The 24,229-nt window shown below is 42.3% G+C and overlaps 1 protein-coding gene across 7 annotated transcripts in view; it reads right to left on the reverse strand.

The window, feature by feature from the left end:
- SFMBT2 (Scm like with four mbt domains 2) overlaps positions 1 to 24,229 on the reverse strand; it is a 288,295-nt gene that overhangs the window by 107,570 nt on the left and 156,496 nt on the right. For 6 of the 7 annotated variants that reach the window (XM_064369048.1, XM_021670606.2, XM_064369044.1 and 3 more), the window contains 3 exons: positions 12,052 to 12,140; positions 10,110 to 10,356; positions 3,093 to 3,190 (listed from right to left, as the gene is read on the reverse strand). In XM_064369048.1, coding sequence (XP_064225118.1) covers positions 3,093 to 3,190; positions 10,110 to 10,356; positions 12,052 to 12,140 — 434 coding nt within the window. Of the gene's footprint in view, positions 1 to 3,092; positions 3,191 to 10,109; positions 10,357 to 12,051; positions 12,141 to 20,108; positions 22,982 to 24,229 lie in introns of those variants that run through there. The other variant, XM_064369049.1, reaches the window with a different exon arrangement.

Below are 24,229 nucleotides of genomic sequence, written 5' to 3' on the forward strand. Positions count from 1 at the left end.
CGTGCCACCATGCCCGGATAACTTTTTTGTATTTTTAGTAGAGACAGGGTTTCACCATGTTGGCCAGGCTGCTCTTGAACTCCTGACCTCAAATGATCTGCCCATCTCGGCCTCCCAAAGTGCTGTGATTACAGGTGTGAGCCACCACACCCCAGCCAAAACCTCTGATTCTGAGACAAATGATAGCTCACCTAAAATTCTACACCCATACAAATTATCAATAAAGTACACTGATAGGATAGATATTTTTAGCCACTTTCAGTGAGAAAATGTAGACAGCATTTTAGCATCTTTGCAACCTAAGGACAGGATGCCAAAGTGAGCCAGCCAAGATTGTTAATAATATTCAGCTTATTTCGACTACACTAAAGAGGTTCCTGAGTCCTACTCCTGGCCCAGCTGCCTGGACAAGATGAGAACATTCATTTCACTGCAAAGAAACACTCAACTTCAGCCTACTCCTAAGAGCTAAGCTGTAAAATCAGAAAACACGAACCAACCGACCCCTGCCCACCTTTCTAAGATATGTGACCTCCAGTTCATGTTACAACTTCAGCAGAAGCAACTGTGGTAACCCCTCATCTTCTTAAGATTCGCTCACAGACCAGATGCAGTTGCTCACACCAATAATCTCTGCATTTTAGGAAGCCAAGGCAGGAGGGATCACTGGAGCCCAGGAGTTTGAGACCAGCCTGGGCAACACAGTGAGACTCTATCTGTACAAAAAAAAAAAAATCTAAAAATTAGCTGATATGGTTTGGCTGTGTCCCCACCCAAATCTTATTTTGAATTACAGTTCCCATAATTCCCACTGTCATGGGAGAAACCCGGTGGGATGTAATTGAATCATGGGGGCAGTTTTCCCCATGCTATTCTCCTGATAGTGAGTACGCTCTCGTGAGATCTGATGGTTTTATAAGGGGCTTCCCCCTTCATCCAGCTCTTACTCTCCTTTCTGCCACCATGTGAAAAATGACATGTTTGCTTCCCCTTTTGACATGATTGTAAGTTTCCTGAGGTGGCCTCAGCCTTGCTGAACTGTAAGTCAATTAAACCTCTTTCCTTTATAAATGACCCAGTCTCAGGTATGTCTTCATTAGCAGCGTGAGAACAAACTAATACATTAGCTGGGTGTGCTGGGGTATGCCTGTGGTTCTAGCTACTTGGGAGGCTGAGGCGGGAGGGGTGCTTGAAACTGGGAATTTGACGCTTCTGCGAGCTACCATCACCCTACTGCACTCCAACCTGCGTGATTGAGTGACACCCTTTCTCCAAAAACCAAACAAACAAAAAAGATTAACTCACAACTTTACCTACTGAATCCTCTTATTGACTCTGAGGAAAAGCAAAGCCAGTCTGGTGCCCAAACCACATCCAGCTTTCTTCCCTCTTCAGAGTAGGGAAAGGGCCCTCTCTGAACAGAGAGGATGGTGCCCACTTCCTGTCCTGCCAACTGGAATCAGCATCCTGCTTAGGAAGGCATACCCGGGCAGGATTCCCACAGCAGTGAGGCCCCAGGTGCTCCAGCCCCACGGGAAGGCAGGCCTGGGGCTGCAGAGGGGGCTTCGCTGTTCTGGCAGCTCTGAGGCTTAGACTGGAGGATGGACATCTGTAATTTTTCACTGGCTCGCTCCTTGAACTCCTCACGTGTATGTATAAGGTACTTCAAAATAAAATCTATTTTTTCAAGGGTGATGGATGTGATTGGATTTGATTCACATTCAAATATGACTGAGGCCACGGTGAAGTAAAAGGGGAAAGGGTGACGAGGGCAGGCTGGCTCGGGTGGGGGCAACAGAGCCGACAGGTCCAACGTTGAAGGCTGTTTTCCTTGATCCTTTTTGTAAGGGGAGGACAGTATTGAAGGAAGAAGAAAAGAGAGAGTAGAGGAAGCCGAGGCAGGAGTGATCTCCCGGGCTCCAGTCATCCTCCCGCCTCGGCTTCCTGAAGTGCAGGGATTACAGGTGTGAGCAACTGCACCTGGTCTGTGAGCAAATCTTAAGAAGGTGAGGGGTTACCACAGTTGCTTCTGCTGAAGGAGAGGAAAAGGAAGACAAAGAGGGGGAGAGAGGAGGATTCGGTCAGTGAGGCAACAAGTAACAACGCCTCCTGTCAGTCAATAGCACGCGCGTGGTGATACACTCACTGTTCCTCCAGTACAAGAGGCCTCAAACACTGTAAAAATCATCGCTCCATTAAATATCAGAACACATTTACACGGCTAAGTTGAGAAGGAGGTCTTAATAAATACAATTTTACAAACAGGGGAAGTTCTGAACGAAAGGGTCAATAATTTGCCACGACTGCTTAAAAGGCTGACAGGACTTGGGAAGCCCCGCCCCCTGCGGAATCCTTAAACTCTTGCTGTGCGGGGTGCCCAAACACACACCAAGTCCATCTTCTACATGAAACTTCTATGACTCTGCAGACGAGTGCCACCCCAGGGCTGGGAAGCAGCTGGATGTCTGTCTGTCACAACCACATTGAGAACTGTCCAAGGACACCAGTGGTGTTGGGTAGCCACCCACACTTGAGTTCCAAGTAAGACAGGCTTGTTTTATGATTTCCTTGGATGGACCTGAATGGATCATCCCTGTCCAGAACCTAATATCCTCTTTCATATAACTGTGAAGTATAATTTTTGAAGTGTAAAGAATTTGGTGGCCGTTTCAGTGGAGATGCATTTCATAAGCTCTTCATCTTTATGCGAGTGCCTGGCGGAAGGTCTAGTACTTAGCAGAACCTCGGGACATCAAGAAAATTGAACCACGGCATGCATCATTTTCTGTCATTTTTACTAAACATCAAAATTATGACTTGTTCTATTTCCTTTGTTTCTGTAGTAGAAAGTGAGGGGGTGAAAATATTTCCATAACAATATTCTGCAAAGAAAAACAGTAAACCTAAACAATTTTAATCACATCCTGTAATATGGGTCATTATGAAACAGGTAAAATCTTAAACATTTAAAATGTAAACTGGTTAAGAAGGTGCCTTTTTCAAATGGGAAAGGATTTGCTGTGGAAAACTTTTTAGGCGGTTTTGTTATCAAAAAGAACAGATAGATACATTGCTAAGAATCAACATCTTACCTTAAATACTTCCATTGGAAGAGGAAATTTGGCAGCATCAGTAAGGGATTTTTCCAGAGTACATTTCCATTCAGAGGCCATCTTCAAAGGATAGATTTCTGTATCAACAGCAAATCACATGAGAGTTTAAGGACTAACAACGTTCTGCCAGCTGGTTCTTTACTGCATGTTAATTCCCAAGCTTTCCTGATACCTCAGCACGATCAGTGACCGTCAGAGTTCACACCCGGAACCCACCATGAACAGCCACCCGCTGACAGGATTTTCTGAAATTAAATAGCAACCTGGGATTCTGCTGTCAGAAATGAAGAATAAACTTAATAGAGCTCTTCTTCAGGGAACATTTGTATGCATTTAGTTGGCATTCTGTAAGTAATTTAATGGTATTAATCACATTAGCAAAAACCTTCAGTCATCCATGGGCCAAAATTCCACGTATCACCTAGGAAAGCAATGCCCACTGATGAGGAACTTATTATCTGATACATTTCTAAACTACAAATGACTCTAGTCTGGCATTTGCAGTTATTACAACATATTTTTCACTAAATCTCTAAGCTCTCATCTGCTAAAAATAGTCCCTGTAAGTCAGAAAATTATTAAAAGGTAAATTAAAATTTACCAACCAAGTTTAATATTTACACTTGAAATGTTGCTTAACACACCACATGTTGCCCATATTTTTCCCCAGGTGGTGGGAGGGGGGTAAGATTTACAGATGGAGGTTACACAGTCTGAATGCAAAATTAAAAGGGAAAAAAAAAAGCACTGAGCACTGTTTTTACCTATTGCTGAAACTGCAGGAGAATTTTATGGCCTGATCTCAACAGATTTAAGACCTTATCAAAACAGGATTTGCAGAAGCCTTCACTGGAAGTAGATATGTTTATGCCTTCACTATATCAACTCAGCCTACTTCAGACAGACGCTTAGGATATGAATATGAAATTAAGCACAGTTAAAAGGCAACATTAAACCTTTGGGACTATATTTTTAATTTCTTGCCTGTCTGCTTTTTAGCATGAAGCCATCTATTTTGATCCTCATAGCTTTTGAACTCACCTTGAGCTTTAAGCCCCTGTTTCAGCAGTTTATTCAGTCCTAATTACAGTTGATGTGAGATCCTGTCAGAACTAGCCAGGCCGTCAGCGCACTGCCCGACGTCATTGTCACTTACACAAAGACACACAAACAGTAGTTCACCACAACACATCCTCTGCATGTGTGTGCGCTGTCTATGTCCTTCCTAGTGTTTCGTGTCTACTCTTCCACCTCTGCTGAATTTTTTGTTTCCAGTTTGGCCTTTCTAAATAGTAGCTCACGTAACTGGGAGCACACAGTGGGACCTTAACACACACTTCTGCCAAGACTGAAAGAATGGGGCCTCTGACGTCCATAGTGAGAAGGGGGCACTCAGGAAGACATTGCTTATCACAGAATCCCCAAAAGTAGGTACAGGGACCAGTTCACAGAGTTCTGCAAGCTATTCCATGAGGGTGAGAGTGATACCTGTGCACTCGTGCAAACTCATGGGCACTGTATCCAAACCAGAGAGAGACAGGAGCCAGTCAGGGGAGCCTGGGGAGCAAAGCCCTGAGGACACCAATGCAGGGTCAGGAGAGAAACTGCCAACAACAGCCTGGACCTCGTAATGGACAGGGACCATAAACACATGCCCCTTCCCAGCAAGTCGGATAGGCAGACAGAGAGTTCAACCTGGGCATGGTAAGGAAAGGACTTGCTCACAGAAAACAATGGGGATTTCCAAAGCCTGCACCAAAGAAAGGATTCAAAGACCCAACAGGTGCAGGAAGGAAAAGCATGATCTACCTGGCAGGCACCTTCGGCCTCTTGCTTTGGAATTGGGACTAGTTATACCCTTGACCCTTGATGGTGGTCTCTGAGTGGGGGAAGGATGCCCTGAGTCAGAGGAGAGGGTAAAAGAATGGTCATAAAACACCTTCACTGGGAGGCCAAGGTGTGGATCACTTGAGGTCAGGAGTTCAAGACCAGCCAAGCCAATACGGTGAAACCCCATTTCTAATAGAAAACAAAAAATAAAAATTAGCCGGGTGTGGTGGCAGGCACCTGTAATCCCTGCTACTCGGGAGGCTGAGGAAGGAGAATTGCTTGAACTCGAGAGGCAAAGGTTGCAGTGAGCCGAGATTGTGCCACTGCACTTTAGCCTGAGTGCGACTTTGTCTTAAACAAACAAACAAAAAAGCAAAAAAACACCTTAAGGCAAGGAGGAATGGAAATCCAACATGACCAGGGTTAGACCCAAGCTACGAGAACTCATCAAGGGGATGTCCAGACCCCAGTGGGGTTGCCAGAGCCCTCCAGACTCTGCACGTTGGCCCAGGAAGACGGACCAAACAAGTCATCCCTGAAAAACAAACCTCTCTTCCTCCACACCAGAGACAAAGGTAACAAGAAGCCCAGCTGCCAGGTGGGCTGCACGTCTGTCCTACAACCCAAAGGTTCTCTGTTTTCTTTCTGATGGTGTTAAAGCCTGGAATGAACCCAGCCCACAGCAAGGCAGATTCTTTTGTGAAAAGGTAAAAATCAGCTGCAGTTTTGACAGCCTGACAACAACCAGCAGAGAACAACACTGCCCGTGTGCATTCTGTGAGATGCAGGCACGCTGGCTATACTGGCAAGTTAATGGACAAGAAACAGGACCCTTCAAAGAACATAGACCCCTTTCTTAAAATGATCATGTTGCAGATAACTGAATAAAGTATATCATGCCAGTTTCTGTTTCAGGAAAGGCCGTGAGCAATTAAGACATGTCCTGATTTCTCTGTAACTAGAAGCCTACTAGAAAAACGAGGCCATCTCCCTTTGTTGCAAGGGTTTGCTGGGGCATTTCCTAGTAAGTGCCACAGGAAGCAGGAATGCATAACGTAATTATGAATAAACAAAGGCCTTGAGAGACAACCCTTCTTTTATGCACCTGCCTCCAAAAAACTTCCATTTCCTCCTGCTCCTCCAGGTCATACCCAGCGAAGAAAGATGAATCTATGTTGTGAAGAGATAGTAAATGTCAGAAAGTGTTGTGGACTAAATGTTTGTGTCTCTCCAGAATTCTTACCTGAAGCCCTAACTCCAAAGGGATATATTTGGGAGATGATTAGAGTTGGACGGGGTCATGAGGGCGGGGCCCTCAAAGAGATCTGTGTCCTTATAAGAAGAGACACCAGAGTTCTCTCTTGATCTACTACATGATAACACAGTCAGAAGGCAGCTGTCTGCAAACCAGGAAGCGAGCCCTCCCCAAACCCCAACTACACTGGCACCCTGATCTCACACTTCCATCCTTCAGAACTCTGAGAAATGTCTGCTGTGTAAGTCACAAAGCCCGTGGCATTTTGTTGTGGCAGCTTGAACAAATTAATATAGTCCAACTCTTAGTCCAACTAGCTTTTGGACTAACAGTTCAGGCAGGAAGTATTTAAGTTGATTCAGAAACTTCCTGACGTCAAGAACTATTTAAAACAAGCACTTTAAAAAAGATAAAAAAAATTTTGAAGGAAAAAAACAAGGGGATAAATTCTAGAAATAGAGAAGAAAAGAAACCTCAAAAAGTTTCATCTTTTTAGCATCTGCAGGAATATCCACAAGTCTATCTTATTTTCTAAACATCCAGAAATAGGAGAGCAGGTGGGGTTTCTTAAACAACCCTAACCTCAATGACCTACTTACACTCCTTGAAAAACCAAAGTATAACCTTAAGACTCTGATCACGGATTGAATCCCTAGAAAAAGCCAATCTCTTGATATGCATTACACCACTCAGCAGCCCAGCAAGGTATCCTTACCCCCACTGTACAGCATAAGGTGGCTTCTTTCCCTTCCTCTTTCCCCAAGCACCAGAATGCTATTTCCTCTGATTCTGGCAGAAACAGAAAGGCTCAAAGGCCCTATGTTTCTCAGAGGCGGAGAGTATAAAGTCTGATCTTTTTTCCCAGGTTTTTGAAAGCTAACTTCCTAGCTACTTTCAACAACCCATTTCTCTTCTATTTGTGCTAAACAGTTGAAAAATACTGTGCCCTTTAAAGAGTAAAATGAGGGCCTCATGGAGTGGATCATGCCTATAATCCTAACACTTCGAGAGGCTGAGGTGGGCAGATCACCTAAGCTCAGGAGTTCAAACCCAGCCTGAGCAACATAGTGCGATCCCATCTCTACAAAATAAGAAATTAAAAAGTTAGCCAGGGATGGTGGCACATGCCTGTAGTTCTGGTCACTTGGGAGGCTGAGGTGGGAGGAACACTTGAGCCTGGGAGGTTGAGGCTACAGTGAGACGAGATCACATCACTGCACTCCAGCCTGGGAGACAGAGTGAGACCCTACTTCAAAAAATAAAATAAAATAAAAAGGAAGTAAAAGTAAAGGGTGATTATTTTTCACAATGGTGGCAGGAAGAGCTCACAGGGCAGGAGGCTCATCACCGTGCCACACCTCCCTCTCACTGAACTTTGCCCCACCAGTCGTGGAAGCGGAACACTTTCTAGTGATTTCACAGTGTTCGGGAAAAGGAGAAAACCGGCTTACTACTTTGTATGCTTATTATTTTCTCAGCTATATTTCAGTTAAGGAAGTGGTGCTACCATGTAAGTTACACAAGTCATCATGGGACTTGAAATCAATTTATACAAACCCAAAGTACTAGAATCTGTCCCCGTGCAGGTAACTGGGGTAATAATAGCCTCTCTTCCCGGGGATGCTGTTCAGCTGAATGATGTAACAGAATCCAGTTTCCATCTTGAAACTACTGTGTTTGAGGAACTCAAAGTCACACTTTCGAGTGTCTTTTCACTTTTTGTTTTCTTCTGCCTGACCAGAACCTTTCCTGCAGATGATTTAAATGTTGGGGAAGTAAGTTCTTGATGATGAATGTCTTTTCCAGAATATCTTTTTTTTCTTTTCACAGGGTCTCACTCTGTCTTACAGGCTGGAGTGCAGTGGAGTGATCTCTGCTCACTGCAGCCTCTCCTTCCCAGGCTCAAGCGATCCTCCCACCTCAGCCCCCTAAGTAGCTGAGACTACAGGTGCATGCCACCATGTCCAGCTAGTTTTTTCTATTTTTTGTAGAGATGGGGTTTCACTATGTTGCCCCAGCTGGACTCAAACTCCTAAGCTCAAGTAATCCACCCACTTGGCCTCCCAAATTGTTGGGATTACAGGCGTGAGCCATCATGCCCTGCCTGTTTCAGAATCTTCAGAGGCCCCCAAGAACTCTTCAGTTAAATGAACTCATTTCCAGGAAATGCTTAGACACATAAACACAATTTATTTGTACATTACAAAGACCCCAAAGTATCTAAAGACAGAGACAGCTCATGAGCAAATATTCCCTAAGTTTCCACGAAGGCATATCCCATTCCTGCTTTCCCATAACTTCTCAGGAAAGAAATATCACAGAGAACATAAGAAGTCACTAGTAATCCTTTGCTTTGCTATAAATTTGTACACTGGCAAGTAGATATATATTTAGGAGCAGGTAGATATTGCTCCTAAAATTTATAAAGCAATTAGATACTAAGCAGAGATTTATACACAACTTTATGCACAAAGTAAATTTTTCCTGCTAGCTTACGAATCCCAGAGCCAAGCCGGGCTTACATCCTTCCTCACAATATGACAGGCTCTTTGTTTGTCATCAGAGTCAAAAATCACTCAGGATAGAGATGGAGGTGTTGGCTGCTTCTCAAAACTGTGACAATAATACTAATAAAATACCACGTTACACGTCTCTATGCCTGTCAAACTTAACACAAATGCAAACACAAGGGACACAGCACCAGGAAGCATATTCAATTAAAGCCTCTGAGTGACAGAAAAGATAACTCCTCTCCTTCATGTACTCAAAGCTAACATCAGCAACTAATATGGGAGGAATTCTCTGGTGATTTAAATAAAGCCAAAGAGCCACGTCCTTATTCCAGATACACCTACGAAACTGACCAGAATGAAGATTACCAATTTCTGAAAAAATACATATTTCTTCCTTGGCATCTCTAATTCTACAAGAATCCAATATTTCTCTTCTGAGGTTTCCCATTCAAAGGCTGGTAGGAAGAGGCAGTAAGGGCAGTGGGGTGGGAGGGGCCCAGCACCTGGGAGTCTGAATTGCACTGCCTATCTCCTAACACAGGGGACCCTGGACAACTAGCTGAACTCCAATCTTTATTTTCTCTGCTGTGAAGCGAAATTCACAACAAACAGGCATCAGTTTTTTAGAATCAAAATAAACAACGTACCAGATGTAAAATCACTTGGCACATAGTAAACATTCAAAAATGGGTATTTTTTAAATACCGAGATTTTTAACTAGGTAGGTATGGCAGAGTGTAAGGCACTATTCTATCCAATTAAGCCTCGACAAAGCCATCTGACAGTGAATTTGAAGCTAACCAAAATCTTACATGCCAGGAGAAACAGCATGATGATCTATTTACTCAGTGCTGTTTATTGGTCAGATTGGATTGTGGTTTGGCTATTTGGATGGATGGACGGATGGATGGATGGATGGATGGATACATGAATGATGGATGGGTAGGTGGATGAATGGATAGATGAATGGATACATAGATAAAGGGATATATGGGTGGATGAGTAGATGAATGGATAGACAGAGAAATGGGTACACAGATGGACAGAGATTTTGGAACCTACTTAAAAGACTATCAAAATTCCTTTTAAAAAAAGCATGGAGAATATGCTCAAGTCTTAATCTACTGTGTTTTTCCTTTCTGAACCAGTGATTCCAAAGGAACTAGATCAACTTCCTTCCCTAAGGCCTCCAACATTGCTCTCTCCTTTGAGAACGCTATTGATTGAAGTCTTAGGTTTCAGTCTCTATAGAAAGCATTGTGAAGTTAAAGTGCTTGATATTCACATACTCAGATATGAAAGATACCACAGAGCTAATACATTTTCTAGAAACACATCCAGGAAAACATCACATCTTTTTCTAAAATACTTTACAGCAGCAAAAGGTTTGGCCCTTACCTGAAGGTGGGTCCATTCTGTATTTATTCTCTTGACACCAACCAACTGGTCGAAGTCTGTAATCCAAGTAAAACAACCACTGGTCATAGGATTCAGTGTCCTCCAATCCCACATAGCGAAGGCGTAATCTTCCTCCAACATTTTCAATCACACTAACTATCCAGTACTGAAAAGGGCTCTGGGAATCCTGAAGTTCTATTAAGGAACCAACTGTAATGAGGTCTATAGGGCCTTTCCCTCGCAGAGGCTGTTTAAACAGAAGCAAAACTCCTTATTTTAAACTTTATTTTAAGGTTCTCATGGAAACAGATGACAGCAGAAGATAATATTTTTTCACACCATCATCCAAGGTACTGGCGAACAGTCTGGCGTTCCCTCCACCCCATCCTCACCCAGCCCATGCCCCGCCCCTTCCCTTCCCTCCCTCGCACACATTCATGTACCGCATTTCATATCCAACAACAAAAAAACCCCAAGTCAATAGAAAGTAACAGTTTGTGCTAAGTTCTCACCAAACAAATCACCCTTCCCAGATAAAATTGCATTTGTTAAGAATCAGTATGCTTTTAAGAAGAGTTCTGCCCAAATTTGCCTGGATCTAGAAAATGTGGTGGCGAACTGTCTACTTTCCCAATAGATATTTCCAATACAGGGCATTCAACGTATACCATGACTTTTTCCCAGACATTCATCTTACTCTAATGGTGACTACTCTAATAACCAAGATGCTCTCAAACTTTGATTATGTGACGAAAGCAAGAGTGTGTGTTGATGACAAGTCTAACACACAGTAATAATCAGCTGAATTAGACTCCTATGTAAAGTTGTTTCTACACTTAACCTGATAATTGGTTTAGAGCATTTATAATTACTGCCCCTTCTAAGAAACTGTCTTAGCACATGATAGCATATGAAAAGGGTGTTTGTTCAGCCAGCTTTGTAGGCAAATATATTTTAGAAAATCAACACAGTAAGACAATTTATCCTTTTGAAAGGATGAACTATCATCATTTTGATTTGTTAATGAAAAATTAAAATAGCAGCTATGAAGATCTATAACAAATACAACAGGCAAAATCTTCACAAAACAAAACCCATTAACTATATTAGACAATGACGTTCTAAAGTGTCAATATCATTTAAGAAAAGAGGGAAAGTTTAAGGTTAAGAGAATATGATACTGTCGAATTCCACACCTTATTACTTGTTATTCACCATTTTCCCCTTTATAGGGGCATTCTTAAGAAAAACAGACTAGGTATTTCAATAATTATTTATGACATCGTGCCTTTCTCTTCCTGTTCAACTACGTAAATAAATACAAAATATAAATCCTAAAATTTTTCATCATAAAATTATTTTCAAATGAACCATCAAGATTTCAGATTAAACTATTTTTTCTACAACATATTAAAATTTCCTTGGCTACACTGAAATACGATCTGTCATTTCTCCCCTTGTTTTTACATGGAAAGTTAATTCAATTATTTTCAAATCTTGGGGTTATGCATCCAAAATAGAGCATTTAATGGAAGCACTTAATCGAGGTACTCCAAGAGACTATATTACCACATACATAATCTTGTCACCTTTCAAAACAGTTATTCTACAGGATTTAATTTATATTCACTCATATAGGAAAGAGGTTTAAACATATAGGATAGTGGGAAGATATCCTAGTATAATGTGATTTAAAAATTGGATTCACATGGAGCAAATTTTCCATTTGCTGATTGCATCACAGGGGAAGTTTCATCAATGCCATTCAAATCAGTCACCTAAGTAATTCAGGACAAAACAGGAAGGGAGGCTATTTGGATGGCAGTGTCTGCGGAAAGCACACATCTGCAGAAGGATATATGCAAAGGTGCTGTCAGGTCTGAGCTCACGCAACTGGTGGGGTGCTTCAGAGATAGATTAGATGTATAACAACAATACATACACCTTCCAGGAGGTTGGCAGGTGCTGTCCTCGAACCAGTCAAGTCACGTATGAGAAATTCTGTCCAGTCTGTGTACTTCTCTTTGATTGCTGGCAAGACAAAGGAGAAAAAACACTTCAACACAGCAGCCAAGTATCCAGTCAACTTAAAACCACAGCAGTTCTGTCTATGTATGTTTGATTTCAATATTTTTCTTGACTTTCATCACCATGCTTAAGTAAATACTGAAACTGAGACCAAAGATGCGTCTATAAGTGGTGACTTGGCACCTACCATGTGCCTGGGCACCAAGGAGATGAAAGAATCTGAAGTCTTATGACCTATTTAGAAACCTCTCACAAACCACAAAGAAATTAGAAAGTATACAATTTAGGAGGTTCCAAAAAGAAAGAGAGAGACCAATGAGGCTAGGGACATCAGAGAAGGGTTTTCAGGTGGGAAAATCAAGCCAGGCCCCAAATGACATGAAAGGTTTATACAGGTGCAGAAGAAGAAGGAATCTGCAGACAGAGAAATGAACACACACTAACAAGAGGGGTGGACTGAAGGTGAAATGGAGAAACAGAGAAATGGGAGAGATAAGTAGTCCCCCTTCGTATCCATGGGTTCCCCATCCCTGGGTTCAATTCAACCGAGCATCAAAAATACATGAAAGAAATTAATCTTTACTGAACATGTACACTTTTTCTCTCGTTATTATTCTCCAAAAACTCCAGCATAACAACTACTTACATAGCATCTACATGTAGTAGTTACTATAAGTAATCCAGAGATGATTTAAGGTATGCAGGAGGATGTGCATAGGTTATATGTGAACTATACTATTTTCTGTTCAAGACTTGAGCATCAGCAAATTCTGGTATCCTTAGGGGTCCTAGAGCCAATCCCCCAAGGGATCCCAAGGGACAACTGCCCAGTAAACGGCCAGGCTAAGGCACAATCCACGCGCACAGCACTGGGAAATAATATTGACTGGTAGGAATAAACTATGGACAGCTTGGGAAATCAACGCAGACATTTAAGAAACAGGAAATCTCTTTATAAAACGATAAAGAGTATAATAGTATAAGGGTTTGAATGGCAAGAAAAGAGTCTAAAAGCAGGGAAACTGAGGCTGTTTCAGTTATCCAAGTAGAAACATGATAGGACCCAAAACAGGGGTGACAACCCTGTGAACAAGGAAAGAATGCATTATCAGGCCATGTTGGGCAACATTCTACAAGCTTAGAACCCAAGACCTGAGAAAAGCATACCTTCTTGGCATGTCTCCCAAGCTACAGATCTCCAAAGGCTCCACTGGGCTGTACTCACATCCCTGAGGGGCCTGAGCCTTCCCAGTGAACAAAGGGATGGTCAGCAGAAATGACAGCAAGACCCTAGCCCCAGATTCCCACCCACCACAGCCAGCTTTCCATGTGGGCAGCCCAGGATCCAACCAGGACTTCATTCAGTCCCCATTAAAGGTTCAAGACTCAAGTAGCTTGTGCATTCTTCAGGTTCTTCAAAGGCTTGATGCAACCCTTCTGGCTCAAACCTAAAGCAATGAAATTACTACAAAAGGGAGGATGGCCATAAGTAGGTGGGGACAGATCTGGGCACCAGGTTGGGTTCCTCCACCACTGGATGTATGACTTGGAATAACTTACTCAGTTTCTCTTAGACTCTTTCCCAGCCAGTCAAAGGGTGTCAGGTCGCTAACAACATTTTGCTTATAAGGGGTGTTCTGAGGACTAAAGGAGAGACATATGCAAATAAAACATAACCATCCCAGGCACATACCAAGCAATTTATAAATATTGGCTCTTGCTTTATTACAAACATGTACTAAATTATTACATATATCTTTGTAATCTGCTGGTTATTGATTATTCATACCCATACCTATGATATCCAGATTGAAACTTCCAACGAGCTCTGGCAGAACTGCCAGTAGAATGGAGACCAACATATAAGCTAAGCAGTGGCCGGACCTGCTGCTTACTCACTAACGTGCCTCTCAGTCAACATCCACCCACGTCCAAGGACGATCATCAGACCAAGAGCAAAACCAACATGCACGGAACTCAGGCAAACAAGGCCGAGTCCAGCTTTACCTTACATGGCAACGTCCTAGCCCCACCCCCCTTATAATAAAAATAACTCATCTGTTTGTCTGCTTTTATCACTAGATTTTTTTTCTCAAATAAAATGCTACATTCCTTATTTCAGACACACATACACAGAAATACAAATATAAAAATATTGTAGGCTCAGCACTTTGGGAGGCTGAGCATAAAACCATGTTCCTGTGTTACCTTCCATCATTATAAATGTAGTTATCATTTTTCAAATGCTGCACCCTTTGTAAAAGTGGCCCTCTTAAGGCCAGGGTCACTGAGACAAAAGCAAAGACGAAAAAGCCAAACGAACTAAAATCCATACTCACCTCATGCTTTACGAAGACCTTTCATTTACTGTTTCCTCCTAACAATGCTAACACACGCTTCTTCTTCACTAACTCTTGCCCAAGTTCACAGAAAAAGCTAGAAACAGCCTCAACCCCCCAAGTGTTCAGAGCCCAATCTCACATGGAATCTTTCCACTAGAATCTCTGATTCTCCAAAGCTTTTGCAAACAGATAAATCAGTAATTTAAATTGCAGGCATGATGGAGATATTATGAAAACGACTCACATAAGTTTCAAGATTAGAACAGAATATACAACTGTATCCCATAAATATGCATTTCATATCTCATTAGGAAAGAATAATAATTATTATAATCCAGCGATAAACAGCCCTGTGCCTAACACAAGACGTCTATATCCACTCCTGAAAGAAAGTTCTATTTTCCATAGGGTTCTTTCTAACATGCATATGATTCAAGTTAACATTTAAGTGAAAATTTTTAAAATAGGCAAGCACCCTATGAAGTCACCGCACAATGCTGAAATTTAAATTGTCAAAGTCACAGCAAGGGAACACTAGGGACAGCTCTGACATTTACATCTAGCAAGCCTCAAGTTCCAGAGGTCCCATAGCTTTCCTTCATGTGTGTCTGCACAAGACTCAAGCATCCTTTTATGAGCCACAGAATATCTAAATGAATTGCCCTCCATAGAGGATGTATCTATAAAGCCGTAAAAGTATACAGACCACCTTAGGTTAAAAAAATAGAAAAGAAACGTTCTCAAGAATCTTGCTAATTTTACAAGAAAAACTATTTCAATCAACATTTAGCTCTCAGCTCTAAATTTTCAAATGTACCATAAACCTATTACAATAAATACTGCCATAAAATAAAAACTAAGTATAATAAATTTACAATTCCTAGTCCACGGAGTTACTCTAACCACTGATTAATTCAGTTAAATTCTGGTACCATAAAAGTTGTCTTGTAATTCCTTAGAATTCACTGCAATGGAAACTAATTGGCATTGCTCAGTGTGATGACTTAAACTTCTAAGTAGAAATTTTTAAAATATAAACTTTAATTCTGCAGGACGTTTCTCTTTCAAGACTTCAACACTTTGGGAGGTTGAGGCAGGAGGTTAACTTGAGCCCAGGAGTTCAAGACCATCCTGGGTAACAAAAAGCAAGACCCCATCTCTACAAAGTTTTTTTTTTTTTTAATTAGCTGGGCATGGTGGTGGGTGGCTGTAGTCCCAGCTGCTTGGGAGGCTGATGCAGGAGAATGGTGTGAGCCCAGGAGTTTGAGGCTGCAGTGGGCTATGATCATACCCCTGCACTGCAGCCTGGGTAACAGAGTAAGACCATGTCTCTAAAAAAAGAAAAAGCAAGCAAGCTATCTATAAATTGAGTCCCAGATAAAGGTAGAAGATTAGCATCACTTTTTCAGAATTTGGGAAAACATCACTAATGTTGGATTTCGAGCCCCATCAAGTGCACACCCACACAGAGTCCGATGCCAGGCCACCTCTCAGGGACATGATCTGCGTAGATCGGGCTGTGGGTACAAAGCCCTCCATCAGGGCTGCCCATGCAGGCAGATCATGAATAAGGAGACCCCTGCTGGGATCAGGACGACAAACACTGCCAGCCCAGGCTCCTCAATGCATTCCCACGTCACAGTAGAACAGACAGGTCTGTTCTGAGAGGTCTGAGACCAGCAACACTGTGCCTACCCATTCTCTGAGAGATGGGGAGAGTAATTACAAAGAGAAAGGTCATTTTCACTCATACCCACTCTAGCCCACAGGAAGGGAGTTTGACTACCATCCCTACGTGCAAGCGTTTAGATACACAGGGTATTTCATTTTTCCTTGTCTTTCTGGGCAATTTTCTGAGCTTACTTCCAGTCAACCCTTCTTTGAATTACTTCTGTGGGTCACAGTTTTGGTTTGCATTGGTTCTTTCTTGATTCTGGTAGCTCCTTCCTTCTAAAAGTTGTTATTATTTTTTTTTTTTTAACAAGATGCCCTTTGCAAAACCTTTCAATATGGGAATGAGAGTTGTTTCTCCTCCCCTATTTCCTGGGTCCTCTCTGCTTCCTGGGGGCCATTATTTCTTTATCTCATCCTGCCCTCTTTGATCAGGAGCTTTCCTGGAGTGTCTGGGCAACCATGGTCATACATCATACTTAAATACGGAACAACAGAAACCCTAGAGAGGCCGATGTCCTGGGCAGAGGGGTCTGACTCAGAGAGTGGGCATTAGGGTGGTTCCCCTTCTAAGAAGCTGCCTTCCAAACTAGCATCAGGAGGTCTCCCCAGACAATTCTGCGCATTTCTTCAGAGATGAGGCAGAGGGATACATATCTGGTTTCCAGTCCTTGGTTGTATCCATGGCAGGGGTGGAAGGAGGACAGAATCCATGAAGCGATCTGATTACAGGCATCCCATGGAACTATGTGATTTTCAGCCCCACATGGGACTCCCACCCACCTGGCATTCAGAGTCTCCAAGGTGAGACTCCTCAGCTGCAGCCCCCACAATAATTTAGTAGTCATGGAGCCTCATCAGCTTCCAGGCTGCCGGAAACATTACGAAATCCCTTTTCCATGCTGGTGGCCTTTCAGTTCTTTGTGTTGTTGATCTATGTATTTTTTATTTTTTCACTATCCTTTTAATAGGATCTCTGCAGGAAAAAGAGATAAATAAAAGTGCTTAATATCCACTGAAACTCCTCCCAGCTCACAGGAGAACCGATCCTTCTCAACAGGATGTCACATAGCAGCCTTTGACTTCTCAGAAGATTTTTTTAACATTGATTTTGCTAAAGAAAAAAAGGAGGCAACAGCAGACCTTGAATGATAAATGGAAGCACTTGCTCTTACTATTAAGGAAGAAGATGACAGAGTTCTTTCCCTTGGAGATTTGCAAAGGAGAACCTATGTTAATTTTCATATAGGGTTCAAATTAGATTGTTCCTACAAACAAAAGGATAGATCATAAAGTGATTCAACAGGATTGACAAGCTCCTAGTGCTACCTACTACTGGGGATCGAACATACAGATAAGAGTATTGCTGTCTTTAATAATGAATGTAACCCAGATGAAGATACAAATTACGAAGAATGTCAGAAAAATTACACACTTACACACACACATACTCCTTAGTACCTGTCATATAGAAAATGTTGGAGGACAATTCATTTCAACCTTTCAAGACTCTTTCAGTTGTAAAAATACACTTGTATGACTAAGAAACGAAACAGTATCATTTTGTTGTAAAGAATAGGATTTAGGCGGGGTGCAGTGGCTCACGCCTGTAATCCCAGCACTGTGGGAGGCCGAGGTAGGTGGATCCTCTGAGGCCAGGAGTTCAAGACCGGTCTGGCCAACATGGTGAAACCCCGTCCCTACTAAAAATACAAAAATTAGCCGGGTGTGGTGGCAGACACCTGTAGCCCCAGCTATTCAGGAGGCTGAGGCAGGAGAATTGCTTGAACCTGGGAGGTTGCAGTGAGCCGAGATCACACCACTGCACTCCAGCCTGGGCAACACAGCAAGACTTCCTCTCAAAAAAAAAAAAAAAAAAAATAGGATTTGCCTTATGTGAGAATTGTTGGAAGCAAATGACACAGCCCTCTCACCGTGACGACATTAGAATGAAAGGAGAAAAGCAAGTGGTATGAAACTTGGAATAATAATCCACATCATTTGAATATTTAATATTTATGCCACAATCATTAAAACTGTAGACAGGCTTTTTGCAGACCCTTAAAAAGGCCTTTGTTACCTAACATTCTTTCTATTCATTGCTTAGGATTTTCTTCATTGCTGGAAATGAGCCCAGGAGAGCTGCCATTGGCTGATATTAGCTTACTACAGAGTCATACATGATTTTTAATGACAACTACTTCATTAGGCAACCATGAGAATTAAATGAGAAAATAAATATAAACTTCCTAACACTTTTTACTCAGGTACGGTATCAATCCTGGTAAAAAGTAAGTATTCTTTGATAATGCAATGTCACCAAAGAATATTTAGGATTCATTCAAATGTTTATTTAATACTCCTTGTTTGGAGAAAAGCATATATAGATTATTTTAAACTAATGTTTTCATTATAGGCTAACAATTTCCTACAATCCAAAATTAACTTCTAGAGGCCACAGGCAGAGGCTCACGCCTGTAATCCCAGTACTGGGAAGTCAAGGTGGGAGGATGGCTTGAGCACAGGAGTCTGAGATCAGCCTAGGCAACATAGTGAGACTCTGTCTCTTATTTAAAAATAAAAATAGGCCGGGTGCGGTGGCTCATGCCTGTAATCCCAGCCTGAGCAGATTGTGCCACTGCACTCCAGCCTGAGCAACAAGAGTGAAACTCTGTCTCCAAAAAATAAATAAATAAATAAAATAAAATAAAAAGTAAAGAAAAACAACATTAACTTTTAGTAAACCTATACGTCGGGTCGGGGATATAAAGCTATAAATCATATTGCAATATTTCATTAATTTGAAAAATTATAATTAGAGTAAAAATTCTTTCTAGGGTATAGTAATCCTTAATGCCTTCTAATTTCTTATTTGCCCTCCCTAACTTGGATACTAATACTAATTTTGTCATCACGATCATATCTTAAATATCTGCAAACTCATACCAAAATGAAGTATCTCTTACAGAAAATAATGTTCAGGGTAAACTGTCACAGGAATCCAATCCATTTTCAGCTTAAATTCCCTTTCCTCGCATTCTTATAAAATTGATCACCTGTTACACGGCAGTAAAATGCAACCTCTCTGGGTAAACTTGGCAAATAACACTCATAACACAGCAGGGTACACTGTGCATAGAGATCGTCACCGCTGTCACTGGCGGATGTTTTTTATGAAGACGGATCAATAGTGAGGAGATGGTGTGCAGTGCTCACATCAGCATGGATGTTTCCACAGTTATTTACCTACTTAGTTTTTAATTTGCATGACACATCTTCAGCAGTTCCTGTAGTCTAGATTCCTTCCACATGCAAACCGAACTTTTCCACATGCAAACCGAACTTTTCTTTTTCATTTTATGCACAAGAGCACAGAGAAAGGAAAACAGCATCCTTGAGATCATCGTACAGCTTAGAATGCAAACCAGACTCCTACACAGCTACGCGGGAGAGGTTAGATCTGACATTAGATGGTTAATTTTTGTAACACTGCTACTCTGAAATTAATTCCAATGGTTAATTTTGGTAACACTGCCACTCTAAAATTAATTCCTAGGTGCAGAGCAGCAAAGGACTTCCTAGTTACTGGCAAACCACTCTCCAAAGTCATTCTCACAATCTCATCACCCCCAGTGTTCTCCGTCCTTGAGAGTATTTTACATCATCAGACTTCTTAAATTTTCACCAATCTGTAGCATATGAAACTTTTTCCTTTGCTTTTTTTGTTTTATTGATCATCAGCGCTGTTTGGTATCATTAAACTATGACAATTCAGGTTTCCGTTCTGGGAACTGCCTATTCACATCCCCTGTATGCATTTTTCTATAGACTCATTGTTTTTAACTTGTTAGTGGTTTATTTATCAAGAGAAACTATTTCTAAGCCCACATATCCACCCTCCTAGTTCAGAAACACAGGTCAGTGACAAACTTCTAGGTAATTCAACCCAAAGAAATACCTTATATTCCAAAATCACAATGCATTCTGAAAGATACCAGCCTTCTTCATCTCCTCAAAATCTTCCATAGAATTATAATTCTTGTAAAAGTCTGTATCTGCCTTCTTTCTTGGTTCACCCACAGCAAACTGAGACAAAGCTGCAACTCCCAGAAATATGACGAATGCTCCAACAACATGAAATCACAGACGCTTGACCGGAAGGCCAGCATTGGAGGATTCATCAAAGCAGTGGAAGTCTTAGTAGCTACTGTCCTTGATAGGTAAGCCAGCCTCAACATCATCAATGTCATTCCCAGCTGGTGGAGAAATGGGTGTGAGAGATATAGATGTGTGTGTGTGGGTGTGAGAGAGAGAGACAGAGAGAGAGAGAAAGACAGAGAGACAGAGAGAGAGAGACGGGGGGAGAGAGAGAGAAAGAGAGAGTCTATAGACTTATCTCTTTATATGAGGTTTACAGCCCTTCATATATTTCAGTTGTTAACTCTTTGTTAGATATAGCACAGCTCTAACTTGGATGATAGCAGCCAGAGTGAATCTTTTACAAACAGAAATGAGACATCACCCAGCCACTGAATCTCAGAATAAATCTCTAACTCCACATCCACTGGATCTTAGAATAAATCTCCAACTTCACGTGCTGGCTCCACGTCTTCTAGGAGCTGATGCCTTCCTCTCCAGGTGTGTTCACCGCTCTCCAGCTCACTGTCTCTGAGAGCTGCTCTTTGAATGGGCCCCATGATGGGCTCTGCACACACCCTCTCCCTTCTGCATGGAAGCATCCTCCTCCAGTTCCCCCAATCAGCACCTCGTCAGCTCAGTCATCCCTCCCCACTGCTCTTCCCTGACCCATGAGACACTGACATTCTCTCCCCTAGTCCCAAATGCTTTCCCTTCACAGACTTAACATAACTTGTCGTTACAGGTTTGTGTTCCTTTGTCTACAGTATCCATCTGGCTGTCCACTCCAGGAGGCTGGGACCACCCATGCCCACTGTGTCCAAAACCATACACCCAAGACCTCCTACAACTGGTCAATACCTAGTAGGTTACACCTCCAACAACTAATAGGTCACAGACAAACTTGTGTCACAGGAAGGAAAGACTGGCAGATTTAATCGGCTTTAGAAATTGTATCTGTTTCACTAATCTTTTGATGATATACAACTTGCTGATTTCAGATTAAGAGCCACTGTTACCATAAATATTCACTGCATAGACCTTTCATTAAAATATGATTTAACTCAATAGCATACCATGAGCAATCACAAACATAATGCCATTTCTTTTTCTTTTTTTTTTTTGTATTTGCATAGTTTGTAACTGCTAACATAAGTGAATTATCACTTACAATGTTTGTTTCAGCACGTGTAACCTAGAAAGCCAGGGATTAGTCCATTTAAGTGTTTTGGCACTTAGGATGTTATGTGGTAAAGACACGCATTTAATATTTTTCTGGAGTTCTCTGCTCTATGACTAGCCCATTAGGTAACACTAACACTGTTCATTTCAAACAAAGGAAACACCCAGAGATTAAAGGTACTACACAACAGGACTTTAATCCCAAGGGACCTAATGCTTTTTCTGACTTTCCCAAGAATAACTCAGCACAAACCACCAGGATTTGCAAAAGAAAAGCCATAGAGATAGAAACTATTTACAACTTTCTCAAAGCACACAACCCACACTACCCTGCAAGGTATCTTTAAGAGTCTACAAAACAAATAACCTCTAAAACTATCAGATGAAATTTCACACCTTATCCAATAAAATATGGAATCTCTCATTCTTGCGCGTTTTCTGCAATCCTTCTCTAGCTGCCAATAGCTCACTTTCATAGATGTTACTGCTCCTGCTTAAAACATTTCCTGCTTTTAAAGAGTCCCCTTCCAAAGAGTCAGCCACTTTTCTTCCATTCTCCACTAAAAAAAGAAAAAGAAAAAAAATTCTTACAGTTCTTTTATCAGCTCACTCTGCAGAGAAACTGTCAAGGCTGAATTGACATATCACACAGGTCTAGGGCTCTAAGTTCAATGGAATAAGACACTTGCTTGTTAAAGATTTTATCCTCCTAGGTCTCACTCTATTTTTCATACTTGACTTACTTCTTCCTGTAAAGTTACTTTCTTTCCTGAAGCAAGAAAGCTTCCATTCAAATGTTTTCCTAGTATTCCCCTTAGGTCTATGAGAAAGAGAAGCATGCAGAAAGTTTACATTAACATGCTCTTCTGCATCTGACAAAATCCGTTGGCCTCCTGTTCAACAGCATTTAGGTTGCTGTCCATGATGGTTAATTTCATGTCAACTTGCCTGGGCCACAATGCCCAGATATGTGGTCAAACGCTACTCCGGATTTTTCTGGAAGGTTGCTTTTGGGTGAGATTAACATTTTAATTGCTGGGCTTTGAGTAAAGCAGCCTGCCCTCACTGATGTGGGTGGGCCTCGTCCAATCAGTTGAAGGCCTGGCTAGAACAAAAGACTGACCTCCCCTGAGCAAGAGGGGATCCTCTAGCAGGTTGCCTCCAGGTTCCATCACAGCAGCAGCTCTTCCTGGGCCTAAAGCACATGGCCTTGGACTCAAGCTGCAACCCTTCCTGAGTCTCCTCCCTGCCGGCCTGCCCAGTCAGAGCTCAGACTCACCGCACCTCCAAAGTAATGAGAGTATCGACATACACATTCCACTGGTTCCATTTCTGCAGAGAATCCTAACACACTGTCTTACCATTACTATTCTAAAGATTCAGCAGGCAAAAAGAACAAAAACACTCATAGAAAAGGGGAAACAGCAATGATTCAGTCATCAGACAGCTCTTGCAGGTTGTACCTTTGAAGATACACAGAAGGAAGACTGAGATGACCTTGCAACGCACTGAGAAAGGTGCAAAACACGGGAAATATCAGGCTCCAGATGGCACTGCCTGGGTTAGAGTCCCAGCTACACCCACATTGGCTGTGTGACATCAGAAAGGCTGCCTAACCTCTCCGGGTGAGCTTCCTTACTTGTAAAACAAGCCTACTAGCTGGACCAGCTGGTAGGGCCACCTGAACACGAAGTGAAATAACCACGCACAAGAAGTTCTCGGCTCCGAGCTGGGCAGGGGCTCAGAGCTAAATAAAGGAAGAGGGGGACAGAGAAAAGGAGGGGGAGGTGGAGTGGAAGGAGGAGAAGCAGGAAGAGGACGAGAAGCCATGAGGGGTGAGGGTAAAACGAACCCCAAGCATTCTGATGAGCTACTACAGAGAAACAAGTCAATTTTAAAAACTAGTTGGAAAGAGTTTCATTAATGCTACACTTTAAAATTTTGAAACGAAAGCCAGACAATGACCAAAGCCATATAATTGCTTCAAAGAGGAAGAGAAAACTGAATTCAGTGTTAAATTATGAATTGATTATATAGTTTTTTGCTTCACGACGACATACACACTCAGCACACACAAGAGTATGACCCGAGTGAAAACGTGGCCTCAACACCTGTACATGTGAGGATAGTGTCTGCAATCCGTGCCTGCCTCCCACACCCTGTTATCAGCATCCCCAGCACCTCCACAGTGGGAGCGCCATGGGCCAATTCATATTCTCAACCCAGGGGCTCTCACTTTTGCCCAAAGGCAGAATCCGCCCTCAGGAAAGCTTGTGGGTAAGGCCGGGAAGTGGTCATACTGCTGTTGGCTGCTCATCCAGCACCCAGAGGCCCTCGCACACAACCAACCTCAGCTTGCCCTTCGCCAATGAGTGCTAGACTTTTGCATCAGAAAATAAGTGGAATTCCAGGCAACTGGAGAGATCCCGTCTCTCGCGATCCCCCTAATAGTCAGCCTCTGTGGGGTATAACCAGGGAGCAGAAAACCGGTCAACACACTCTGTTCTTCCCACCTCTCCTCAGGGTCTCACTCCAAACCCTGAACATGGCATCCCCACGTGCTGTCCTGAGCAACCCCCAGAGAGACTGAGACCTCCACCCTGTGCATATGATCTAGTCCAACGGATGCTCAGACTCTCCATCCTAGGTTACCACAGGTGAACTGCGGGAATGTCACTTACCCAAAAGCCCAATGGCCAGGCCAGTTCCCCAGCTCCAGAGAGGCCCGCTCCTAAAGTCTCAGTCTGACCAGTTATTATC

Source organism: Aotus nancymaae, unplaced genomic scaffold, assembly GCF_030222135.1.
Source record: "Aotus nancymaae isolate 86718 unplaced genomic scaffold, 86718_ANA_hifiasm-v0.15.2.pri h1tg000083l, whole genome shotgun sequence".
NCBI lineage: Eukaryota > Metazoa > Chordata > Mammalia > Primates > Aotidae > Aotus > Aotus nancymaae.